Source organism: Bolinopsis microptera, chromosome 5, assembly GCF_026151205.1.
Source record: "Bolinopsis microptera isolate Bmic1 chromosome 5, MBARI_Bmic_1.0, whole genome shotgun sequence".
In the NCBI taxonomy this organism is placed as follows: Eukaryota; Metazoa; Ctenophora; class Tentaculata; order Lobata; family Bolinopsidae; genus Bolinopsis; species Bolinopsis microptera.
Genome location: NC_087076.1, coordinates 190,189 through 215,462, shown reverse-complemented (window position 1 = coordinate 215,462; position 25,274 = coordinate 190,189). Strand labels below are relative to the sequence as shown.

The 25,274-nt window shown below is 39.0% G+C and overlaps 2 protein-coding genes across 4 annotated transcripts in view; both read left to right on the top strand.

Annotated features, from left to right (window-relative positions):
* Positions 1 to 25,274, top strand: part of LOC134815899 (cilia- and flagella-associated protein 53-like) — an 889,273-nt gene that overhangs the window by 829,392 nt on the left and 34,607 nt on the right. The window lies entirely within an intron of this gene.
* On the top strand, positions 23,049 to 24,602 carry LOC134815902 (serine/threonine-protein phosphatase 2A 56 kDa regulatory subunit alpha isoform-like). The gene has a single exon (XM_063824505.1). The coding sequence runs from the start codon at positions 23,113 to 23,115 to the stop codon at positions 24,508 to 24,510; it is 1,398 nt and encodes a 465-aa protein (XP_063680575.1). The 5' UTR covers positions 23,049 to 23,112; the 3' UTR covers positions 24,511 to 24,602.

Sequence of the window (25,274 nt, the reverse complement as noted above, 5' to 3'; positions counted from 1 at the left end):
GACGATGCTTCAACTCTAGACAACTTACTTGACTTCACCATGAATAGTATTCAAAACGGTAGGAAGGTGATACTAGCAGGTGATTTCAATGCAAGGACCGCAACCTTGAACAACACCATCGAGGAAGATACTGAAGCATTATCTGCTGCAAACCCATTTAGCCAACGCAGCCACCCCTGTCTCAATGATCGTTCTAGCAAGGACCAGATGGTTAATCCTAGAGGAAAGTTACTCCTTGACTTTCTGGCCTGTGCAAATCTAACCATCCTAAACGGCAGCGTACTTGGCGATTCCTTAGGGGAATTCACATCGGTGAATTATGGCGGAGCTAGCGTTGTAGACTATGTTGCTGTAGGAGCTGACATAAAAGCGATCGTTAAGAGTTTTAGAGTCCTTGATTTGAACAAATTCTCCGATCACAAACCCTCTGTCACAACACTTAGCCTGAGACACAACATAACCCTTTCAGAAGAAATACTGCGTGACCTCGAGGACGCGCCCAGGAAGCTAAGTACAAATGGCCATGTGAGGATAATGCTGAGCTCAAATTCTTGCTAGCTATGGGTGACCCTAGTATAAAGGAAAAGACGGAAACTCTGGCTACAAGTTCATGCAAAACCCCTCAAGACGTTTTTAACCTTAACAACCAAATTGTTGAGCTGTATCATCAGGTTGCTGAACAAGTGATGCCCCGAAAAAACGCCTCAAGTCGTCAGAAAGGGCCGAGAAATAATAAATATGGTAGCACCAAAAAGAAGAGTCGAATGAAGCCAAAAATGGCATGGTTTGACAGTGAATGTATCCGTCTTAAGAGGACACTCAACATTCTAGCAAAAAAGTATGGAAGATCCCCATTGGACAAGCTCCTCAGGGACTCTTATTACGACACTCGGCGACAATATAGAAAGATGATCAGACATAAGCGATCAGAATTCTTTGAGAAGCTTTGCAAGGACATAGAAACAGGGAACAACATCTGCTGGAAATCCTTCAAAGCTCTTAAAAATACAAAATCGCCTGCAACCAGTCTTGATGCCTTCGATATGATCAACTTTTGCAAGTTCTTCGGTGAACTTTACGGCAAAAAGAACATCAAAGACTCTAAGATCGCAGAGCTACAGTCAAAGATGCAGAAAAACAACATTTGTGACGACCTGACCAAGCTTTTGGATCAAGATATAAAGATGGAAGAGCTGTGTGCTTGCATTAAGGCCACTAAAAAAGGAAAGGCAGTTTCCGAAGATCTAATTTCTAATGAATTCTTCAAAGCCTCAACACGATCCATGCTCAAAGCAGTCCTCAACCTCTTCAACCACTGCCTAAGCCTATCAATTTACCCATGGACTTCATCAGTAGTTACACCACTACACAAAAAAGGTGATATCTATGATCCAAACAACTACAGAGCCATCGCTGTAGCGAGCAATCTCGGAAAGCTCTTTGCAAGCATATTGCTGAAAAGATTGATATCATTCCGTGATCAATGTGATCCTGATACAGCCAACCAACTAGGTTTCTGTAAAGACGCACAGACAGCAGACCACATTTTCACACTTTCAACCTGCGTGGAAAAGTATGTCACCAAGAAACGCCAAAGGCTATACACATGCTTTGTCGATTATGCCAAAGCGTTTGATTCCATCTGTCGTGAGGCACTCCTATACAAGTTGTGGAAAATGGGTATTCAAGGGAGATTCTTTGAGTGCATTAAGTTCATGTACTCAAACTCCTCAGCCAAAGTGAAGCTACTAGACAAGCTGTCACAGAAGATCGACATAATATGTGGTACTGAGCAAGGACACCCCATGTCCCCTGAACTGTTTAAATGCTTTGTCCACCAGCTTTCACATGATCTCAACAACATCGAAGGAGTGAAAGTCCCTGTCCTAAATGATACAGATATAACTCATCTGCTATGGGCAGACGACCTTGTCCTTCTAGCCCTCAACAAACACAGTCTTCAACAAATGCTTGATGTCCTAAACAATTACTGCTCAGAATGGGGCCTGACAGTAAACATTGGAAAAACTTCAGTCCTTGTGTTTAACCCAACAGGAAGGCATCTGAAGGAAAGTCATGAGTTCAAACTGGGAGAACAACAGATCCCCTCCGGGAGAGAGTACTGTTACCTTGGCATTACATTTACTCTGAGCGGATCACTTAAGCTAACACAACAAAAGCTGAGGCAAAAAGCATTAAGAAGTTATTTCTCTTTGAAAAGCTACATTGATACCCGCCACATCAGGAAATCTATACTGTTCAAGCTATATGATACACTTATTGTACCTGTGGTGTCGTATGGTTGCCAAGTGTGGCTGCCAAGCACAGCTCTGTTCCGCAACTTCCCCACAAACACGAGCACCACACCAGAAACAGGAAACGTGTGTACACTCATTGCCAGGGACCCTCTAGAGAACTTTCATCTGTCTCTTTTGAAATGGACCTTAGGGGTGAGGAAGTCAACATCCAATGCTGCGATATGGGGTGACACAGGCAGGCATCCACTAGGCATCACGCTATCAAAGCAAGTGTTTAACTACAAAGAAAGACTTGAACAAATGGTGGTAGACGGTCGTGACTGCTTTGCTAGACACGCTTTCGAAGAGCAGGCGACCCTAAACCTGAGCTGGTTCTCCACTCTCGAGCAGATGCAAGAAACCATCGAGGCATCAGAGAGAAACCAAGGATTAAGACCAAGCCAGATTAGAAAGAGTTTGCAAAAGTGGTTTATAAACTCATGGGAAACAGAAAGGACATCTAACAGAAAACTATCATTCTACAACTTTGTGAAGAGAAAGTTTGCTCAAGAGACGTATCTAGCCCTTGATCTTAAACCTAACTGCTCAAAGAAGATCGCGCAATTCAGAAGCAGCTCCCACCGCTTTAACGTTGAAACTGGTCGCTACGGCAAAAAGCGGTTTAACATAAAACATCGGGCCTGCAGACATTGCTGCTCAAGTGACGATGACTTGTTAGATCTTCTCTATGAGCTACCAGGGGCCTATCCAGTGATAGAAGATGAGCATCACATCCTCTACGAATGCCCCCTATACGAAGACCTACGCAAAAACCTGCATCAACGAACGAGGGACCTGTTAGTAATGAGAGAAGAACCGGGAGAAATCTTCGACGACTCAACAACTATTAGAGACATTGGACGGTTTTTAAATAAGGTCGATGAACGGAGGTTCCCGAAGAAAAATACTGAATGAATGTCGTGTTTTGTATATTTTGATAAGTGTGTGGACATTGTATGATACTTTCTTTGTCATTGTTGAGTGCTCTTGGCTGAGTTTTTTTTGCATACGACTGTGCTTTCTGTGCTATATTCTTTTACATGGCTATCTACTTTTACCACCTTGTTTGGTTATTTGTTACATTGGGGTAGTTTTGAATATTAAACCTTCTATTCCTATATTGGTCAGACACGGCATCTGCCGTTTGACCCAATTTTGTTTAATTCCTGTTTAATTCCTGTTTAATTCCTGTTAACACGCGTGTGCGAAATTGTTCTATTTTTAAAAAATTATTTTTCTGGGAGGATTTTATTGTATTGACTTTGCTATTAAATTGTCTTTGTTATTAAATTTCCGTTTTGGCCTTGTGAGTAACTCCATGGGAGTGATTTTTAATTGACCATTGTTAATGATCTGGCCCGGCGCGCGCTACTTCGTAGCACTTGCCATCGGGCCATTTCGAGAAGAAAGCGGCGCGCGCTACTTCGAAGAAATTTAGACGAGTAACATCCGTCAAATTTTTAACGGGTGATACTCGAAAAATATTTGTTCCACATATCAGGACCGTCGACAAGTCCAACTCGGCGCGCGTCCTGGTAGGTTATAAACCTACAAAGTGATTTCTGATGAGATTTTTTTAAATTTGGTAAATTGTATTTTTTTATTGGAGCTTTTATGAGCGGAACTAAATTTTTATGATGTGTTGCTAGACCTTTTTAGATATTAAAGAGAAAAAAAAGAATAATTAACGGGTGATACTCGTAAAATATTTGTTCCATATATTGGACTGTCGACTTGACGGATGTTACTCGTCTAAATTTCTTCGAAGTAGCGCGCGCCGCTTTCATCTCGATGGCACGAGCTACGAAGTAGCGCGCGCCGGGCCAGATCATTAACAATGGTCAAACTGTCGACGAGTATATATTGGACTGTCCATTGTCCAACTCGGCGCGCGTCCTGGTAGGTTGTAAACCTACAAGAGAATAGAAAAGAAAAGTGATAATGTAATACTAATTGCATTGCTATTTATATTAATCCCTTAAAGGTACCCTAGCCCAAACGATATATTATTGGAGGACTTCGCTTGCTCTAACCAGAGCCCTCTCGCTTGCAGTAGCGCGCGACCGCCGGAGGCGGCAAAGATCTATTTGTGAAACAAGCGCGTCACGCAGTACGCGTAGACACATGGCTATGTGAAGGACTTCGCCGCTTCGACGCGCCGCGCAAACTAGCATTCTTGCTTTGCATCGAAGCATCGTCATCGAAGCATCGTCGTCGATCGTTGCTCTGCTTCACTGCACAGAGCAACGATCTCGATGGATTGACATCGTCAATCAAATATATTACTTTTTATATTTTGTCAAATAGATTGATAAAATAAAGTTATACTGATCAGCAATATTTCAATATTGCTAATTTTGCTATTATTAAAAATTAGGGAGGAAGTAACAAGTACAGTACTGGGGGGGGGGGGGGCAAAAGTTAGTACCCATACGTTGGCCTTAATAGCTCAGTCACTGAGTGCCCAATTGAAATAATTCTTTCTGGTATCATTTACTTATACTACCACCACTGGTTCGAGGAATTTGTCAAATCGAAAAATATTCGTGTTCATTTTTTTCAAATGAAGCTTCATTTTCGTATTTATTTAGGATTTTGGATCGAGCCAAATTTTATTGAATGGTGTTTGGCCATTTCAATTACGTTTGTCCTGAAAAAATGAGAGTCAAGAAAACAACAATTTTTGATTGATTGACATGAAATAAATTTTCGTGCACATACAGAATGAATGGTTAATAATTTAATATATATGTAGACCAAGCTCTGTGCACGGGATGCTTCCTGGAAGAATCCAGTTCTTTTAGCGGGGCACCCTACCCAAAGCCAAATTGAGATATAATAATCATATTCCTAGGGAAATAATCAGAAATCGAATACCAATCAAATAATATGATATATAGGAGTAGTAACCATATTTACTATGCAAAATGCCCCAGCCACATAGTGTAAATTTATATGAAATTCAAATTCCATATCATCATTAAACCTCAATAGTCAATATAATAGCCCAAGCAAAATTAAATAACTTCTTATTATATACCTTACTGTCATTATTAATCAACTATTTACAGCAAACACAAGATGATAGAAATTAAATCATAAAATCGAGTGGCCGAGTAGTCTCGACTCACCCATAACTTCTCCAAAGACGTCTATCATGAGCTTTGTACACTAAATCGTTGAAATTACTTAAACTAAATCTTTTATTTACAATCACAATAATTTGTTTTGTCATACTACAAATTAATTAAACATTTGAAATCTGTTAACCAGAGAATAAATTTCTAAACCTAATGCAAGTGAAATAATTTAGATGCAATAATGAATGCCTAATGTGAGTATCATCTGTCAATGTCCTTGTAAAACAGTCTGTACAAGAGATATGAGTAACTAATATAGAAGAAAAAACAGGAAGTTGTCGTCTGTTGAAAAATAAATAAAATATCTAGAATATAAATTAGAATATAAAATAACATTCAGTCAATGTGTCGTCAATAAACTGTACAATTATCAAATGTTAAAACTGGGTGATACAGTCACCAAAAATAAATACTAAGTATAATAAGGTTATAAATAAATAATATAAAATATAAAATTATTCAAACAATATACACATAATATTTTTTTGGAAAAGAGTGTGTCAAACAGTATATATATATATACATTCAATTAAATCAAGTGATGCAATTGGCAGAGCACAATCAAATTTTAAGTGTTGCAATTGGCAGAGCACAATTCATTGCTACCAATAATTTTTCAAAAACATTTTAACAAAACACATGATCTACTCCATTATAGGGGCAGGGATGAGGTTGTATGAAACTTCTGATAGCTGAATCTCAAGTTTGGTGTCCACCTTCTTTCCTCGGTACCCTCGTAGAGCAATAAGAGTTGTTCTCAACATTGCAAATCTTATCCTAGTTCTCACGTGTCTTACTACATCGCAGTACCTTTCCTTCCTTTTTCTTGCAATGAGGTCTGCTACTCTGTTGACGAACTGCTTACACTCTTTAGACATTCCTCCAGATGTGAGGAATACAGCCGGGGTGAAGGTAGCCTTCTCCACATTCAACACTCTTTCCAAGTACTCGTCCTTCTTCTCCTTCTCGTTCTCTTCGTATACTTCTTGAAGAGTTTTTGTCCTGTTTGATAAGCAATTGGGGTGTGAAACCCTTATGTCAAGAAAGGTCTTATCAAATGGAGTCCAAACTCCTCTAGCAGATACATCAAGCCGAGCTTGGTCACCTGTTATAGTCTTGGGGTTGAGGCAGTCACCCTCATTTACCTTCTGTAGCTGGGGTTCAACTTTTACATCATGACATACCTCACGAAGTAGATTTGCCATTGTGTCTCTGATGTTGTTGTGGGTCATTATCACGTAGCCCCCTAGCTTACAGGTGAGAAGGTGGTCAAGATCACTTGTTTTCCCACATCCACAGGTGATGGGAGTGTTTGGTATCCACCAACTGTAGCGTAAGCAGACACTGTCTCAAAACTCCTCTTTGTTCAGAGTGTAGCCATACTGCTGAAGTGGCAATGTGTTAAGCCAACTGGACGCTCCCTTTTCTCTTGCTGTTAGTAGTGCTCTCTTAGAGGAGGTGCCACATCTTTCAGCTATAGCGTTAAACTTGGCTTGGAGCTCGGAATTCTTCAAATTTTTTATCATTTCTTTCCCTGATTTGGTGAGGTTACTGGATGCAGTGTAAACTTCCTGTTGGTCCACTATTGCCTTTGTAAGCTCTGTGGTGAGTAGCTTGGAAGCTGTGTACTCAGACTGGCATTCCTCGTGGGGTTTACCAATGCCCAATCCTCCCAATCTTATTGGTAGACTTAACACGTCCCTCTCTAAGTCTGAAATCTCCCTGCCCAGCATCTTTGGCAGAAGCTTTTGTCTTATTTCATGTTCTAGCGGCTCCATGGCTTCAGAGATATGAGGAACAGTCCTTTGAACAAACTTCCATCGGTGTTGTATGCCAGAGATGTAGGCTGAATAGGCTGCTTGAGGCTCAGATTCTGTAATATCAGCTAGCATCTTGATGTCTTCGCACCACCCTTGGACCTTATCGGCAATGTACTGATCTTTGACACCTGTATTGCCAAGTACTGCACCAAGATGCCTTGTGCCTGATGTTATTTGCATATTGAACTCTCCAAACAATGCCTTGGCCTGGTTGATCATCTGAGGGTCCTTCACTACTAGAATGCTTTTAGATGGGTTAGGAAAATAACCATACTTAGGTCCAACTTGGAGCAACTCCTTCCACCACTTATACACTGCCTCCAATTTCCCTCCAGCAGCACTATCATCGGCAAACCACACCTGTTTGATGATGTTTCTCAGGCGGTCGATAAGTGGCTTGGTGCTAAGAGCATATCCACCAGTGGCAATATTGTCTCCTTGAGTGAAACCTTCGCAGCTCTTGATGATCACTCCCTTGCTGTTTGCCACATAAAGGTCTGTTGGTTCTCTGTAGGTGTTCTCAAAATATTTAGCAAGTGGTGGGCAAACATACTGCATGTTGTTGGTAGCAGCAGTCCTATTGAGAGCGTTGAATGCGTTGGAAGCATCCACTAACAAAATGGCTTCCGTGTCCTCATCATCGTGCACCTCTGCCATAGCATGTATTGCTGCCTCGATCCCCCCTTCATGACCTGCACATGTTTGAAGTGGTCCAGCATTCTTCTGAACATCTTTTTTTAATACCATCATCACACACTTCCCAATAATCCGTCTCAGGATCTCACCAATACCAATTGGTCTTAGGCCTGGACATTTATCTAAGGGGACAAGCCTACCAGCTGTGAGCACTGCTATTGATTTGAAATCTACATCTTCAGTACATACACGCCTGGCTAATCTGGCAATTGCTTCAGCGACAAGCTCTTGGGATTTACTAAATGCACTACAACACAGGATGTGCTGCCAGCACTCTGAATCTACTAGCGTTGGTCCACCTGATCCTGATGTCAGCTTAGCAGCCTTTTTCACTAACATTGAATCGATGGCTTCAAAGATAACTTCTTCGACTGCCACTTTGTTACCTGTGATCAAAATTTCATCTGCTGCATTCATAGCAGAGGGATGCTTTTCCTTTAGCTGTCCAATAACCGTTTCATCAACATCCAACAGTCCACCACTTTGACGATTTATGAGACTGGTTGCTGCTGAGACTTTGCCATAATATAGCAATGACCCTATATAAAATCAACCCTTTAAGAATTCAAAAAATTCCCTAAACACTCAAAAATTACCCTTGGCCTTGTGGCTCCAAGTTAAGATCTAGACTGTTTATATTAACAATGTTTTTTCTCGCACCTCTGTCTCCACGGAGAGAAATCACTGTTGTTCTTAGGATTTCAAAGCGAAGGCGCTTTCTGATGTAACCTACAGCATCCGAGTACCTCTGGCCAGTGTGGTACTCCATCTTACTGGCCAGCTTTTTTACCAGTCTTTCAGCTTCACTACCCATTCCACCAGAAGTCGAGAACACTAAAGGTGTGAAGCTTCCTTTCTCCACTTCAAGAACCCTTGCGTTGTAACATCGCTTTTTCTCATTTTCATGGGACTGGTACATTGCTGGGATCGATTTGCTTGCATTGGAGGGGGCTGGGGCATGAAATACCCTTACATCAAAATATGCCCTCTCTGAAGCATTCCAAATCGATCTTGCAGAAATGTCCAGCCTAGCTTGGTCTCCAAGTACTGTTCCCTTAGGCAACTCCAGACCATCAACTGGAAGAAGAACTGGCTCAGTCTGCACATCCTTGCATTTCACAGTTCTCATTAGTTCAGCAAAGGTGTCTCTCAGCGAGTTGTGCCGCAGTGACACATATCCACCGAGTTTGCAGATGAGCGCATGGTTTGCTGAGTACTTTTGGCCACACGTACATGTCTTAGGGCTGTCCTTTAAGTTCAGGTTGTACCTGAGAGCTATTGCGTCTGAGAACTGTTGTTTGTTCATCAGATATCCATACTCTTTTAAAGGTAGTGCTGTTAACCAAGCACTTGCCCCTTTCTCAGCAGCTAGTTGGAACATCAACTTTGCCAGTGGTGTTGACTCGAGCTCCTGGCGTATTTCCATTTGTTTTTGTCGATAGGTTATAAATTAAATGTGGTCTATAAAACTACCACTAGGTATAATAGGTCAATAGACTAAAAGTGGTTTATAAAACTACCACTGTGCGAACCCCTTCTCCAGTTAAAACATGTAAGTCATGTGCAAAATCAATCAGAATGGTAAGGTGGTAAAAAGGGAATATCCTTTCGATACATCAATTATATATGCCTCAGATTTAAAAGAATTAGAAGATACTTATGTAAGCAGTCGACACTTGCTTCCCGGTTCGAAGTTTATTTGCATTTAATTAAGGGTTTGGACAATGGAAACGAGCGTGATAATAAAGGGTAAACAAAATTAAACTATGAAACAACACAATGAATAATTCGACAACCTCTACTTCAAATCCTAATTAACCAGACTCGTATCGCCCATAAACGCTCAGCGATCTAGTGCTGCAACATAAAACACGGATAGCACGGTCAACTCGCCTTGACCGTGCCTAATCTAGGTGCCCTGAAACAACCACTGTCGATTCTAAACCTCTAACGACACGTTCCATCCGTGCTCACCAGGCTCCAACCATAACTGGTCCTGGTCCCTTACACTAGTCTGGTATCAACCATGACCCTCTATCGAATAGGGTGAGAATGCAAACAAGGGGTATAATAAAGGTGCCCAAGGTACTTAACTGAACAATGAATAATCGAATATTTGCTCAACCAACGCTTAGTCACTTAGACTCATATTGCCTCAAATGCTATGCAACAAATTCCTAATTACTCCGATTCATACTGCCTCAAATATTACGCAACACACTTCCTGCCGTTAATCTTACTCTTATTCTAGCTTTACCTGTCTAAGTCAGCCTGACTGCAAATGCCTCTATCCTGATAATAGTAACTACGTAATGCTCCACTATTCTACGGCCGCCAATCTTATACTTACCACTATAACCATCTACCTAACTAAACGACCTAACCTTAACAGGTTCTAGCTACAGAACCTGCCCGGTATCAAAATGACCCCCCTCTCGATCGGGTAAACTGGCACTCACGATCTCAAAAGGCTAATCGTATTTTCCTCTCGCCCCTGATAGTCTAAACAATCTACCATTTCCCGGGAATTGCAAACTGTCCTGTCGATAGCCACAACATAGTACCACTAGTATTCTGTAAACACTCCATAATTCAACCTTGTACTGACCCAAACATATGTTAAACTGACCTCTCTGCACTTAAACTGCAATAACTGTCGTATACTAATATATGCCCAAAATACTACCGTCACATACTGGACACCACGACCGCCTTATTATAATCACTACACTACCTAGATATTACACAATATTACCCTAAATTCATCTCAATTAATCACGGTTTACACAACTTTACAAAATATGTTCTTTCTTAGAACCCTACTATACTGGTACAATAATTTAATGGAAAATCTCTTACTATAGACCATATCTCTTGCCCGGTCACGGCTTACACAACTTTACAAAATATGTTCTTTCTTAGAACATTACTATACTGGTACAATAATTTAATGGAAAATCTCTTACTATAGACCATATCTCTTGCCCGATCACAGCTTACAACTTTACAAAATCGAAAATTTTTTAGAACTCTATCATACTGCTGGTACACTAACTGAATGGAAAATCTTGCCCGATCATGAAAATTTGATATTTCTTAAAACTTTACTATACTGGTATACTAAAACACACTTTCTAAAACCCTTTTTCTGCTCTTCCTCAACCTTCCGAAATACCATGGAGAGCATTTAAAGCCCCACTATAATAATTTAATAAAGTTTCATCAAACTTAACAGCTTACTTCATCTGTCTATCTTGTCTTTCGTCTCTTATTATCTCCGTCTCGTTCTCCGTTCCGAACATCCTCATCTGGATCCGGTCTCGAGTCTCCGTTCGTCGTTCGACTTATCTTTTTCTGGCTCTCGTTCTATGTCTCCACTCCTCGCCCAGACTATCTTCCTCTGGATCTCTCTCTCTATCTCTGTTCAGAATACAAGATGATGTATAGCGTCTCAGTTCGTGGGTTTAGTTTCACTGTCTCTCTTGTACTCCAGGTATGTTGACCATCTTCTCCTCACCGCCCCTGTTGGGTAACACTCTCCGATAGTTATTTATTAAGACTTTGGTTTTACTTTTCATTTCAATATCGACAGTTCTTTCAGTTTCAAATAATTTCTGATTTATCTGATTTTTGTGATCAATGATATTGCACTGTTATTTCGATATCGCTAATGTTATATAAATCTTATGACTCATTCTGACTGTTATATAAATTTTGTGACTCATCCTGACTCTGTATCTCCTTCCTGCCTATCCGCATTCTCCCGTTACTCGTCTATGTCTCCATTTATCAGCTCACGCCTCCGACTCGTCTGTGTCTCCATTTATCAGCTCTCTGTGTCTCCATTCATCAGCTCTCGTCTCCGACCACTCTGTGTCTCCATTTATCAGCTCTATGTGTCTCCATTTATCAGCTCTCGTCTCCGATCACTCTGTGTCTCCATTTATTAGCTCTCGTCTCCGACCACTCTGTGTCCGACTCGTCTGTGTCTCCATTTATCAGCTCTCTGTGTCTCCATTCATCAGCTCTCGTCTCCGACCACTCTGTGTCTCCATTTATCAGCTCTATGTGTCTCCATTTATCAGCTCTCGTCTCCGATCACTCTGTGTCTCCATTTATCAGCTCTCGTCTCCGACCACTCTGTGTCTCCATTTATCAGCTCTCTGTCTCCGACCATACTGTGCCTCAACAAAATGATAAACTGATTACACATCACACCTCACCATATCTCTCCTTTGGTATCATCACCGTATCAATACTAGACTTTGTGTTAAGAGAATCATGTGATTTTTTTCTGCACTTGACACTCACTGAGACGCAATTGAATTGTTGTACCTTCTGGTTCTTTCACCAAGTTCCGGACGTTGATGTCTTCCTTCCTTACAGAATTTTATTTCCATCCAGGTCCAATTACACTTGCTCTCTGCCACACATCGTTGGTATGATCTGCTGAGTTATACCTAATGACATCCTCACTCTTAAAGTCTAATACCTTATTCCTCTTGACTACAACATCTACCCAGTCTTGATTCTCATCAGACGAGAAGCACTCTGAAATTCATCAGGCTCACTTGTGTCTCTATTTTCATCACCGACACTTTCTGACTTCACTTATTCACTACTGGTCTCTACATTACCAGATTCTTCTATTGAAGTTTCAGTTTCACTCGAAACTTCCACTCCTTCTGCTGATGGTTCATTGCTTACTTCCTCTGATTCATTCGGACAGAATTCATCTTCACTGTCACTATCACTATCAACAATCTCCTCTTTCCTTACACTCTCTTCCCTACCAGTTTGTTCAATGGTATATTTCTCTGATTTCATATTTTCCCATAACATGATATCTGCCACATAATGACCTGATTTGGTCACTTTCAGTTGTTACCGTTCTCCGCCAATCATAATCTGATCATTCTCTATGTCTAATGATACCCCCAGTTGCTTCATGCTACATCTAGAAAACAAAAAGGGTAATTCTCCTGGAACCACAAATGTTTCTAACATGAAATCTCTGTTACACAACTTAACGGGTAACATGACACAACGGGTAACATGACACAACGTGATCAAAAATGCAAAAACTGTACTGCACTCAAATCTCATGTCAAGTTTCTCGAGCGGAAAGTGATCATCCTAGAAGACATTGTTCAAACTTCTCAGACTATAGCAGAGATTAATGGTACGTTGTTACATCAAAGTACCAATCAGTCAATAGATTATCGGGCTGTCCTGGATAGGTGTTCAGATGTTGCAGTTCAGACAGAATTTGAAAACGATCAGATTGAATATGACAGTGAATGCGAGGTGCCTGAATCTTTCATGCTAATCAATAGTGATGGCATCATTGAAGCACCAGATTCTATCATTTCCAACAACACAGAAAATCAAATCAGTGGGAGTACAGGATCTGTCAATCCATGGAGTGGCAAGTATTATGCTGAAATAGATGTAACACCCATATCTAGTGTGGCCTTAAGTGTAAATGACGAAAGCCCTGACATTATCATACCACCTGTTGAACTCATTGATCAGGCACCGTTTCAAAAATTCTCCTTAGACATCTTCCTGAGAGAATTGGATTTTAGCCACCAGTTTCAAAATAGGAAAACAGCTTACTTTGGGGACTTCCCATATGTGTATAATGGGGGAAGTCACGAGGCGAAGGAGATACCACATCAGTCCTATCTGGCTGCTATCTGTTCATATCTTGATGTGTTACTCCCGGATTATGTTTACAACAGTGCTCTCGTAAACTACTACAGTACTGGGACAGAATGCATGCCTATCCATAGTGATAATGAAGAATGCATCGATGAAAACTCTTATATTGTTACAGTTTCTCTGGGTGCCTCTAGGACGATGCAGTTCACAGAAATTCAAACAGGAAAAGTGGTGTCTGCCCTAGATCTAAAGCATGGGGATGTTTGTATCATGTCTAAAAAATCCCAGCTTCATTACAGACATGAAATCTGTACTCAACCATCTTGTACAAACAAAAGGATCAGTATCACATTCAGACTGATCAAACCTGTAGCTGTTGTCCAAAGATTAACAAGTACACCAACCAACATGTGCAATGACAATTACCATGACCCATATGAAAACATCTCCAACTCCAGCGGCTATGTACCTTATCAAGAAGACGAGTTTATAGTTCATCCATCAAGGAAAACGAATGGTGCTTATCAGCACCGACCTCTAACCCCACCCTATACATCTCCACCACCCCATCTGCATCAATCAGGGCGGCATGTTAACAGACAACAATTGTTCGAAAAGGAGACACCCAACGATGTGAGCACAGTTTATATCAGCAGCAGCATGTTTAGGCATCTGAATGAAAAACTGTTGAGCTCTTCATCTCAGAAGGCCAAAGTATTTTTCTACCCAGGGGCCAACTCAATCCAAATGTCCCAAAGACTCTTTAGCGACAGTCAGTTCAAAGTTCTCAACAAAGAAAAGGTTAAAAAGGTTGTTTTACTAACTGGTACTAACTGTGTTGATCCAATTGACCTCAACACAATGAACTTCAACAGTGCCACCAATGACATGGAAGAATTTGTTCAAAAATTGTGGGCAGAATTTAATAGTGCAAAAATATATATCTTAAATATTCTGCCTAGAGCTGTCACTAGTAAGAACATTATAGTGCAGGGACTTAATCGATACTTAGAGAATATGTGTTATAAGCATGGGCTAATATACATTAACACAGAACATGAAAATAATCTCTTTACTTTAAATTATAATAGAAAGGACAAGTATTTTGGCAGGGGCCATGACAATGTGCACCTTAATAAGTTAGGAATTGCCAGGCTTGGTAAGCATCTCAAATATGTAACTCACTTGTGTTAAACTTCATTAAAATTCTATAATCCAAGGGTATCAACATGAATAATAACAGGATTACTGTTTTATCTGGTTTAAAATGTTAGATCAGCACAAATTTCTAATAACTTAACGTTTTTATATCTCTCAAGCTATATTTATCACAAACAGAAGTGAGTTACTATTTTATGCTGTTAAATTTTATGATTAAACTGCAGTATGATTGCTGATCCGAAATCCAATTTAAATCATATGTATGACACGATTTGAAACTTAGTCTACTTGAGGAGACTGCATGTGGATTTGTTCCCCATTAGCTTTGGTTTAACCTTATTCGTACCTCAATAAACGATAATCTCTCTCTTGGTCTATGTAATATACAGGGTGGCCTGACTAATCTGGCAAAAACTCTCGAACTACAGGAGCTAATATTTCGCGAAAAGCTTGACATAATTGGAATTAATGAGACAAACCTTAAATCTGATATAGACACTAGTACACTTAACTTCCCCTTAAACTTTGATTTTATAAGGTGTGATAGACCTAACGATAGAGGAAGAGGAGGGTGTGGTATATTGATCAACCAAAATGTTAACCACAAATTACTCAATTTAGATATAACCTACTCTGATATTTCTAAAATCGAAGCTATATGGATACAACTCAAGGACGCCAATCTTTACATTTGCTGCTTCTACAGATCACAAAACTTTTGTCATCTAGATACTTTTCTTGATTATATGACTGAATGTATGATGAAACTTCAAGGTAAGAAAGTAATATGGATTGGCGATGTTAATGTTAACCAAAACTCTTTATCTGATCTAGATTATAAAAAGTTAGATATAACAATGAAGCTCTTTGGAATGATACAGACTGTTACAGGAATTACTAGAGTTGCAAACTTAGATGGTAGAATAACGCAGAGCACAATAGATGTTGTAATGACTAACTGTTACTCTAATTTCATAGAGTGTAAAGTACTTGATGATAGAATAGGAGATCACCAAGCTCTCAAATGTGTTCTCGACTTTAAAGTAAATAAAGCTAGTAAATTCCAGAAGGTCCTTATCAGAGACCACTCCTTAAACAATCTAAAAGCCTTAAGCTATTTTCTGGGATCCTGCAGTAATTACAGTAATATTCTAAGCTGTACTAATGTAGACCATGCGCTAGATGGACTTAATCATCACATCCAGGAATCGTATGATAATTACTGTCCACCTAAACAGATTAAATGTAATAGTAACTTTCTTTGTAATCCCTCTAAAATACTGCTGGCAGAAATACGGAAGAAGAAGATGCTTTTCAGAAAGTATAAAAAGTGTTTAGGACAATTAAACAAATTCAAGTGTAAGTGTATTAATGGAATATGTAACTGCAGAAAAAGTGAACTACATAAGAAATGCTCTACTTCGTGGGATAACTATCGTCCCCAAAGAAACTATGTGACAAAATTATCCAAAGAAAACAGACGTACAAATATTGTTCAGGACCTTACTGTGAAAAGTGCAAAAAACGATTTGAAAGGTATTTGGAAAACTATCAAACATGCTTCAAACTTACCTGGAAAAATAAGTAGCTCTTCCCCAAGCAACTTAAATGTTAACGGAGTTAACCTGCATTTTGCCACAGTTGGTACAATATTACAAGAATCAATTAAGGAAAAGGATTCAGACGACTTTCTAGAATATATGCCGCCTCCACCAGAGTGTAAACTCTCTGTATTCGAAGAGGTGACTGTTGAACAAGTAAAAGAATATATACTCAGTATACCATCAGATAAATCTATTAACGATATCATGCCTATTAAAGTATATAAGTATATTATTCCCCAAATCATCGATCCAGTAGCTCATATTATAAACCTTAGTATGAAAAGTGGAACAATGCCGTTGGCATGTAAAATTGCATCAGTCACTCCAATTCTTAAAACTGGTGACCCTAATGATCCAAATAACTACCGGCCAATATCCATACTCCCCCTACTTGGAAAATGCATAGAATATTTTGTTAACCAACAGCTCACAGAGTATGTTGAAACAAATAAACTGCTTACCAACAATCAGTATGGATTTAGAAAAGATCATTCCACCACTTTTCTAATGCTTAATCTATTTGATAAAATATTTACGTCTAAGGAATCACAGAAGAAACCTGCAATTGTATTCTTAGATATTAAAAAGGCCTTTGACACAGTAAGCCATAATATTTTATTGAAAAAACTTAAGTATTATGGAGTTGATGGCTTTGTCATAAAGTGGTTCAAAAGCTACCTTGGGGACAGAAAGCAGCACACCAAAATACGTGGTAATGTAAGCACATCACTCCCTGTTAAAACAGGTGTGCCACAGGGTAGCATATTAGGACCAATTCTATTTAGTTTATTCATAAATGATCTCAGTAGAAATTGCACACAATCTACTGTTTACTTATTTGCAGATGACAGTGCACTATATTTTGATAACATTTCCCGAAGCATATATGAAAATGTAATTAAGGATATGAAAATTGTGTATGAATGGCTTAGAATCAACAAGCTGAGACTAAATGCTGCAAAATCTTCATTCATTGTATTTGATAGATATCCTAATCTGGACACTTTGTCAATCCCTCTGGATTTGGAAAAAGAATGCCTTTTCATAGAAGAAACTAAATCTCAAAAATATTTAGGTCTCATGATAGACAATTTATTGAACTTTCAAGACCATATTGATTATGTGAAATCAAAAATTGCTAAAAGAATAGGGGCATTATATAGGTCGAAAAATCTTCTTCCACTGAAATATAGAAAAATGTTTGTAAATGCTCTTATGCTCCCCCAATTTGACTACCTGGATATAATATGGTCTAGGGCTGCCAAAACCAGACTTAATTCTCTTGATATATTATACAAGAAAGTAGCAAAAATTGCACTGGATGTTCATTGGCAGGAACCATCAGTAAATGTATATCGAAATATGAAGTGGTTACCCTTACACTTAAGACGACAACTCCATCTATCAACGTATATGTATAAAATTCTTAATGAGGCTGCACCATCATCATTCACCGGTAAATTTTCTTATGTATCCGGAGGATCACGTGATGCTGAGAGGTGCAACCTTTATATTCACAAATCCAGAACACACAAAACCTTTACATATTTAGGTGCAAAATGTTGGAATACAATTCCAGAGAACATAAGGACTATAGAATGTAGTGTAAATTTCTCACAATGTATGAAATCTAAATTTATGTCAGATGTTATTCAAGGAGTCTCATCCTATGAAATAAACAATAGTTTCGACTATTTCTACACTCTAGCTATGTGACAACTGAAACAATTTTTAAGGTGCTGGAGTTTTTGTCGGGTGGAAAGGCCCCCTGCGTTATATGACCTATTTTCAGAAGTATAGAACTTTAAACATCTCCTTTATTCGTTCCCATTTGTTATCATTGCCATTCTAATGTTGTTCTATACTTCTCTGTGTATAACTGTAAATAATATTACTTACGAAATTCCAAAGTGGGCATCTATGTAATTTTCAACATTAATTGTTACCTTCATGCCCACAGTTCACTGTTAAATCATATCTTATTTTACCACTCATTAATTTATTACTTATTTTGTTTTACAATTTACATGCTATATCCTTATGTCCCTAGAAGGGTGTTCTGCTAACAGTTTTTGACTGACTTGAATGTCCTGCACAGCAGATTGAAGCTTCTTAAATTATTTTTTATTCTTATTGTATTGCTGTGTAAATTTGATTCTAATTCTAATTCTAATTCTAACACATTTGATAGATTTAATCGCGTGTCCGTCTCCAAAACAAAAACTCAAGTTTCTCTCGACTTCGCTGACCTTTTTCTTCAACTCTTCAGGCATTGACTCTAAGAATGTGTTCAACCAAACATCACCACACACATTACTGGTTGTACCAGTGTCAATCAACACCTTGTTCAATGTCTCATTGACTAACAGCACTGTCTCACAGTAGTCATTGTCAATTTTGTTTGATTCTTTACCATTCCTGCACGACTGATACATACACACTGAGCCCGAATCCTTCTTTCGAACATCATTAACATTGGGATTATGTTGACAATCTGCCCGGAAATGCTTATTCGAATCACAAATTGAACATCTTGCTACATCGCCTGTTTTGTGACTGATAGCATTTAACTCATCTTTGTAGTCTGAGTTATTCCTTTCTTTTGAATTGAGCTGTTTGTCTCTTTCCCATGGTCTGCTGTCATTTCCAGATCTCCCTCTGCCATTGGAGTAATTGTTATAACCGCCAGAAGAGAACGATTTCCTTCCTCCTTGTCCTCAATTATTGTATCCTTGATAGAATGTATATTCTCCGTTATCACCACTGATGTCAGTATCCTTTTTCATCAAACTGACCCCTATGGTAATGCACATCCGATCCAGGTTCTACCTTGATCTTCACTGTGTCTAACTCCAGTCTGGATCTACGACAGAAAACAGCGTCACCGAAACACCTCTTCAAACCTTCCTCAATTGCTTTACTTGTCAACTCTTGAGTCCCCATTGCAGCTTTGATCAATATCTGTTGATCTTTGGTCAGGTTGGCCTGAGTTAACAACCTGTATGCCAACATACCATCATGATAAATTTCTTTCTTGTTATTAAACAACTCTCCGATCCGGTTCAATCGTCTCTTGAACTCAGCGCTATATTCTGTCATTTGCATTTGTTCCGGTCTAACAAACTTTTCTAGATCATCAATACCTAGAAATATACTCTGAGTATATATACATATACTCTAAGCGTGTTGCAAAATCTCTTGCCTTGAAATCCTGGATTCTCAAGACCCACACTGCAGCCTTCTTAGCAGCTGCTATCGAAGTTCCCAACTTCACGTATCCCCTTCAAGTAATCCATCCCCTCTGTCGACTAAGGCGGTTGGTCTCCTCCCATGTCTTATCAGTTATCAGTTCTTCTACCTGCTACCAATGATAAATTTCTTTCGTCCATAGCTTTCTGTACAAGAGGATCTTGCCCTCTTTGAAGACCTCCTTGGCCACCGTGTCCTTGCGTTCAATCCATTACAATATGACCCTGTCTCCCGCATCCATACCAAGTAGGGGTCTTTCTACATTCCTTTGCGAAATGTCCATGCTGTCCACAGGTGTAACAAGCACCGATGTCTCTTCTCGGCCGGTTCTCTTTCATTACTCGGTTTATCACTCCCTCATCCATCTCTATATCCTCCCCGATTTGGAACAAAAGTTCCTCCTCATTCTTCCCTGGTTTAGGGCTACGACTCGCCAGGATCCCATCCAACTAAACTGTCCTCTTTAGCGCGGCCTCAAAATCTTGCACTCGTGACTTGATTAACTCGATCCCGATTTCATCCTTTAATACCCCAGCTGTAAATACATCTAGCCTGATGGTCTTCTTGATCTCCTCCTCCTCCGGTGCATATGCCTCATCTGCCATGTCAGTGACTCTAGCTGCAAAATCCGAAATTGTCTCTTCCTCTTTCTGACGCATCTCAAGAAGTCTCTTCCTGCACCCGCCTTTGAATGCACATCACATAGCACCTCTGTCCTCCTCTCCAAACTCGCCTCTACAGTTCTCTTCTCGTCCCGGGTTAATCGTAGGGTCTCCACTCTCCTCTGTGCCTTGGGGTCCAAGTACGTCATTATCATGTCCACCAAGTCTTCATCCAAGATGTCCGCAGCATTGGCAAATATTTTAAACCCGCTCAGGAAGGTTCTAAAGCTGTGTTTCCCCAGCACAAACATCCGAGGTTTCATTAATGGGTATTTCTTACCCGCTGCTCTGTTAGCTTCTCTGATTCTCCTCTTTTCGGTCTCCTTCCCCTGCCTAGCTTCTAGCTTACCCTCTCTGAGTCCATCTCTTCTTAGCTGTGCTCCCTGCTGATAGGGTCATGGTTGATACCACTAGTCTGGTATCAACCATGACCCTCTATCGAATAGGGTGAGAATGCAAACAAGGGGTATAATAAAGGTGCCCAAGGTACTTAACTGAACAATGAATAATCGAATATTTGCTCAACCAACGCTTAGTCACTTAGACTCATATTGCCTCAAATGCTATGCAACAAATTCCTAATTACTCCGATTCATACTGCCTCAAATATTACGCAACACACTTCCTGCCGTTAATCTTACTCTTATTCTAGCTTTACCTGTCTAAGTCAGCCTGACTGCAAATGCCTCTATCCTGATAATAGTAACTACGTAATGCTCCACTATTCTACGGCCGCCAATCTTATACTTACCACTATAACCATCTACCTAACTAAACGACCTAACCTTAACAGGTTCTAGCTACAGAACCTGCCCGGTATCAAAATGACCCCCCTCTCGATCGGGTAAACTGGCACTCACGATCTCAAAAGGCTAATCGTATTTTCCTCTCGCCCCTGATAGTCTAAACAATCTACCATTTCCCGGGAATTGCAAACTGTCCTGTCGATAGCCACAACATAGTACCACTAGTATTCTGTAAACACTCCATAATTCAACCTTGTACTGACCCAAACATATGTTAAACTGACCTCTCTGCACTTAAACTGCAATAACTGTCGTATACTAATATATGCCCAAAATACTACCGTCACATACTGGACACCACGACCGCCTTATTATAATCACTACACTACCTAGATATTACACAATATTACCCTAAATTCATCTCAATTAATCACGGTTTACACTTAGTTATCGTCGACTATGATTGCAGTGTAAAATTTGTCATATGAATTGTCGACGGTATAATTAGGGTCTGTTGTTATAGATGAGAGTAGCTGTTTTATTTTATTTAGTATCAAAAATATATTTTATTTAGCAGACAAAAATATATTTCATATATTCTAGCTTCTCAGATGACTTTTACTTTTTTTTAAATCCGTTTCGCTCCATCTTTTCAGATTATATTCCGGATTAAATGACATATTGCAATATGTTACAATGGAGTGTCTAACATGTTCACAAACACCAGTATAAGCGATTCAATGTTGTTTGGGTGTGGCCCCCAAAAATCGAATTTTCAACGAGAATTATCAATGAGATGTGCATTTCTATTCTAGGAATAGAAATCCTAGAATAGGATTTAGAGGAGAAAGAGGGATAAAAAGTGGTAGTATAGTTAAAATACCAGATCTAGATATTAATTTAGAGCCAACAAATTGAATTGGCTACTTTTACTACTACTACAAAGGGTTTTTATGAAATTTTCTAAGATTTTTTATTGAATTTATATATAGAATTTGTATATAGGATTATTGTTATATTATGTGTATATTGTTTGAGTTTCTACCGTTTTATTGCAATCCTAGAATAGAAATGCATTATATCTCATTGGTTATAATTCTGTCAGTCCGATTGTCCTTTTTCCCTTGCTTTTAGCTGGGACAGACTTGTGATCAACCATATTCTTACACTTATATTATGATATGTTTTGTTTGATTGTTTTTTATTCTCACATTTAGTAGACGGCCCCAACATTAATGTGGCTTTCCTGCTATGTGTTAGTTCAACCGAATTTATTATTATATAATCAAGTTGGTTTTTGTAAAGGGAAAATTCTCTCTAAATTGAGTTTAGCTATTTCTAATAGAGGCCAGGGGAGTAATATCTATTAGCTGCTTTTGGTCCCATGGAAAAATATCGTTCCTTGAGACCAAATTGAGTCTAAAAATCAATCTTCTCCTAGAGATATAATATAAATTGAACATTCAATTTTGAAATTCTTGGGCATCGTTTTGTAGGAAATTTTAGGGTCAATTTTCAGCTAGGAACGATATTTTTAAATGGAACCAAAATCAGCTGATAGACATCATTCTCCTCTATCATTATTATTATTAAATCTAAAATTTAATTAATTATTAACAGGCCCCTTAACGCGGGCAATAACATACGCTTTATAAATTATATAAACAAATTCAAGTCTATTTTTCCGACTTTGCTAATTGTCTCTTTAGATCTGTTTCGGTCTTTCGGTTGAGAATGCTCAACATAACAGAAATAACTATAAACTCAATTTCGAGAGAATTTTCATTAAGACCCCCTAGCCTCCCCCAGCCCCCCCCCCCCCCCCCCCCCCCACGGCCCACTTAATGTGAGACAAAGATTGTGGAATTGGATTTGTCAATACTACAAGCTCAGCTAATTTTTGCCACATATCAGAACAAGCACGGGCCAGTGGCCCCATGATTACCCTTATCTACATTATATATATAACAAATGAATTCTTAATCATCCTAATTATCATGAACAGGGTATATGTTCCAGTTGCAGCACACATGAATTAGTTACATGATCGAGACAAGCTAAATTTATGGATTGATGGGGACATCGCCACCCACTTCAGATCCTTTTACAAAGAAATCAGCCAAGAGGAGTAAAGGAAAACGTCTTAGCACAACATCCTTTAATTTGTTTTTGAGCAATCATGAGTTTCAACTGTTACCACCATTAAAAGAGACATCTGCAGCAGAGCGGAATGAATTGTTCCTGAAAAAGCTTCAGCAGTGCTGCATTCTCTTTGATTTTACTGCACTTGAGCCTGAAAATAAAGGAATTGAACAAAAAAGACAAACTCTAAATGAATTGATTGATTATATCGCCAGCAACAACGGGGTTATATTTGAAGCTGTCTACCCTGAGAGTATAAAAATGTTGCAGTGTAATGTTGTTAGATGCTTTCCCCCAAACCAAGACGAAGGGAAAGAAGACTTTGATAATGATGAGGATGAGCCAAACTACGATCCCAGCTGGCCCCATCTGCAACTTATATATGAGTACTTTTTGAGGTTCATGGAAAGTGCTGATTTTCAACCCTCACTGTGCAAAAAGTATTGCGACCAAAAGTTTGTTTTGCAAATTATGGCATTGTTTAATAGTGAGGATCCTAGGGAAAGAGATATGCTCAAAACCTTGCTTCACAGAATCTATGGAAAGTTTCTTGGTCTCAGATCTTTCATTAGAAAAAATATCAACTACATATTTTTAAGGTATATATTTGAAGGGGAAAACTGTAATGGCATTGCAGAATTTCTTGAGATTCTTGGCAGCATTATAAATGGCTTTGCAGTTCCACTGAAACAAGAACACAGACTTTTTCTTTTCAAGGTCTTGATACCTCTACATAAATCGAGGGGAATAGCTTCATATCATGCTCAGTTGGCTTACTGCATCGTGCAATTTGTTGAAAAGGATCCATCTCTTACTGAACCAACAATATTAGGTTTGCTGAAGCTGTGGCCAAAAACAAACAGTGCAAAAGAGGTGATGTTACTTGGTGAAGTTGAGGAAGTTCTCGACATTATAGAGCCAACTCAGTTTAAGAAGGTTATCATCCCTCTTTTCAAGATGTTAGCAAAAGCTGTTTCAAGTCCACAGTTTCAAGTCGCCGAAAGAGCTCTTTACTTCTGGAACAATGAGTACATAATGAGTTTGATAGAAGAACACTGTAGAATCATAATGCCCATAATGTTTCCTGCCCTTTATCTTATAAGTAAGGATCATTGGAACCAGACAATTGTTGCTCTTGTATATAATGTTATGAAGACATTTATGGAAATGAATAACCAGTTGTTTGATGAACTAACTTTATCTTTTAAAGCTGAACGGCAAAAAGAGAAACGGAAAGAGGCTCAACGTGAAGAAGCTTGGAAAAAAGTCCAGAAAAGAGCTATTGAGGCTTCAAACCTAGCTGCTAACAGTAAACTTAATATGGGCTGACCATCTCAAATGTTATGATATCCTTGTGTTTTCTAGACTAAGCCTTCTTTCAATTTCTTAGAAATCACAAAACCAGTTACTGTTCAAGTAACGATAAAGGCTGTCTAGTGTGTGATATATATTTGTCCTAACGAATGTTTATATGATATATAATAATCTTCAAGCTGGAAAGTTGATAAGTTGCATTGGTTCATGATGATATTATAAAATATACTATACAATAAGATGGTTAAGAGTAATTGCCATGGTGGCTTTAAGGGGGCAGGGGGCTGAGGGGTCTTTATGAAATTACTCTCGAAATTGATTTTATAGTTGTTTCTAATACGTTGTTTCTAATATGAGTGATATCTATCAGCTGCTTTTAGTCCCATGGAAAAATATTCTTCCTAGCCGAAGTTATCGCTGGTCAAAGGTCAGCGCTTATGTGTTATTGTATTGCGCAAGCGATTTTCAATCGCACGCGCTGGAAATGGAGTCTACAAATCTATCTTCTCCTACATTTTTTGAGCAATACCTTGAAACTTTTAGGATATGTTCTAAGGACCATGTAGAAGATTCTGATCTATCAGAATTTTAAGATAGGCCTTAGAAAATTTTTTATTCGATTTTGAAAATCTTGGACCTGGAAAAATCGTCAAAAAAACAAGGTCCAAGATTTTCAAAATCGAATAAAATATTTGTTAAGGCCTATCTTAAAATTCTGATGGAACAGAATCTCCTAAATGGTCCTTAGAACATATCCTGAAAGTTTCAAGGTGATTGCT

Bases quoted from the DNA above. Each gene is read 5' to 3' on its own strand.
- LOC134815902 (XM_063824505.1), top strand. From the start codon at position 23,113: ATGGGGACATCGCCACCCACTTCAGATCCTTTTACAAAGAAATCAGCC.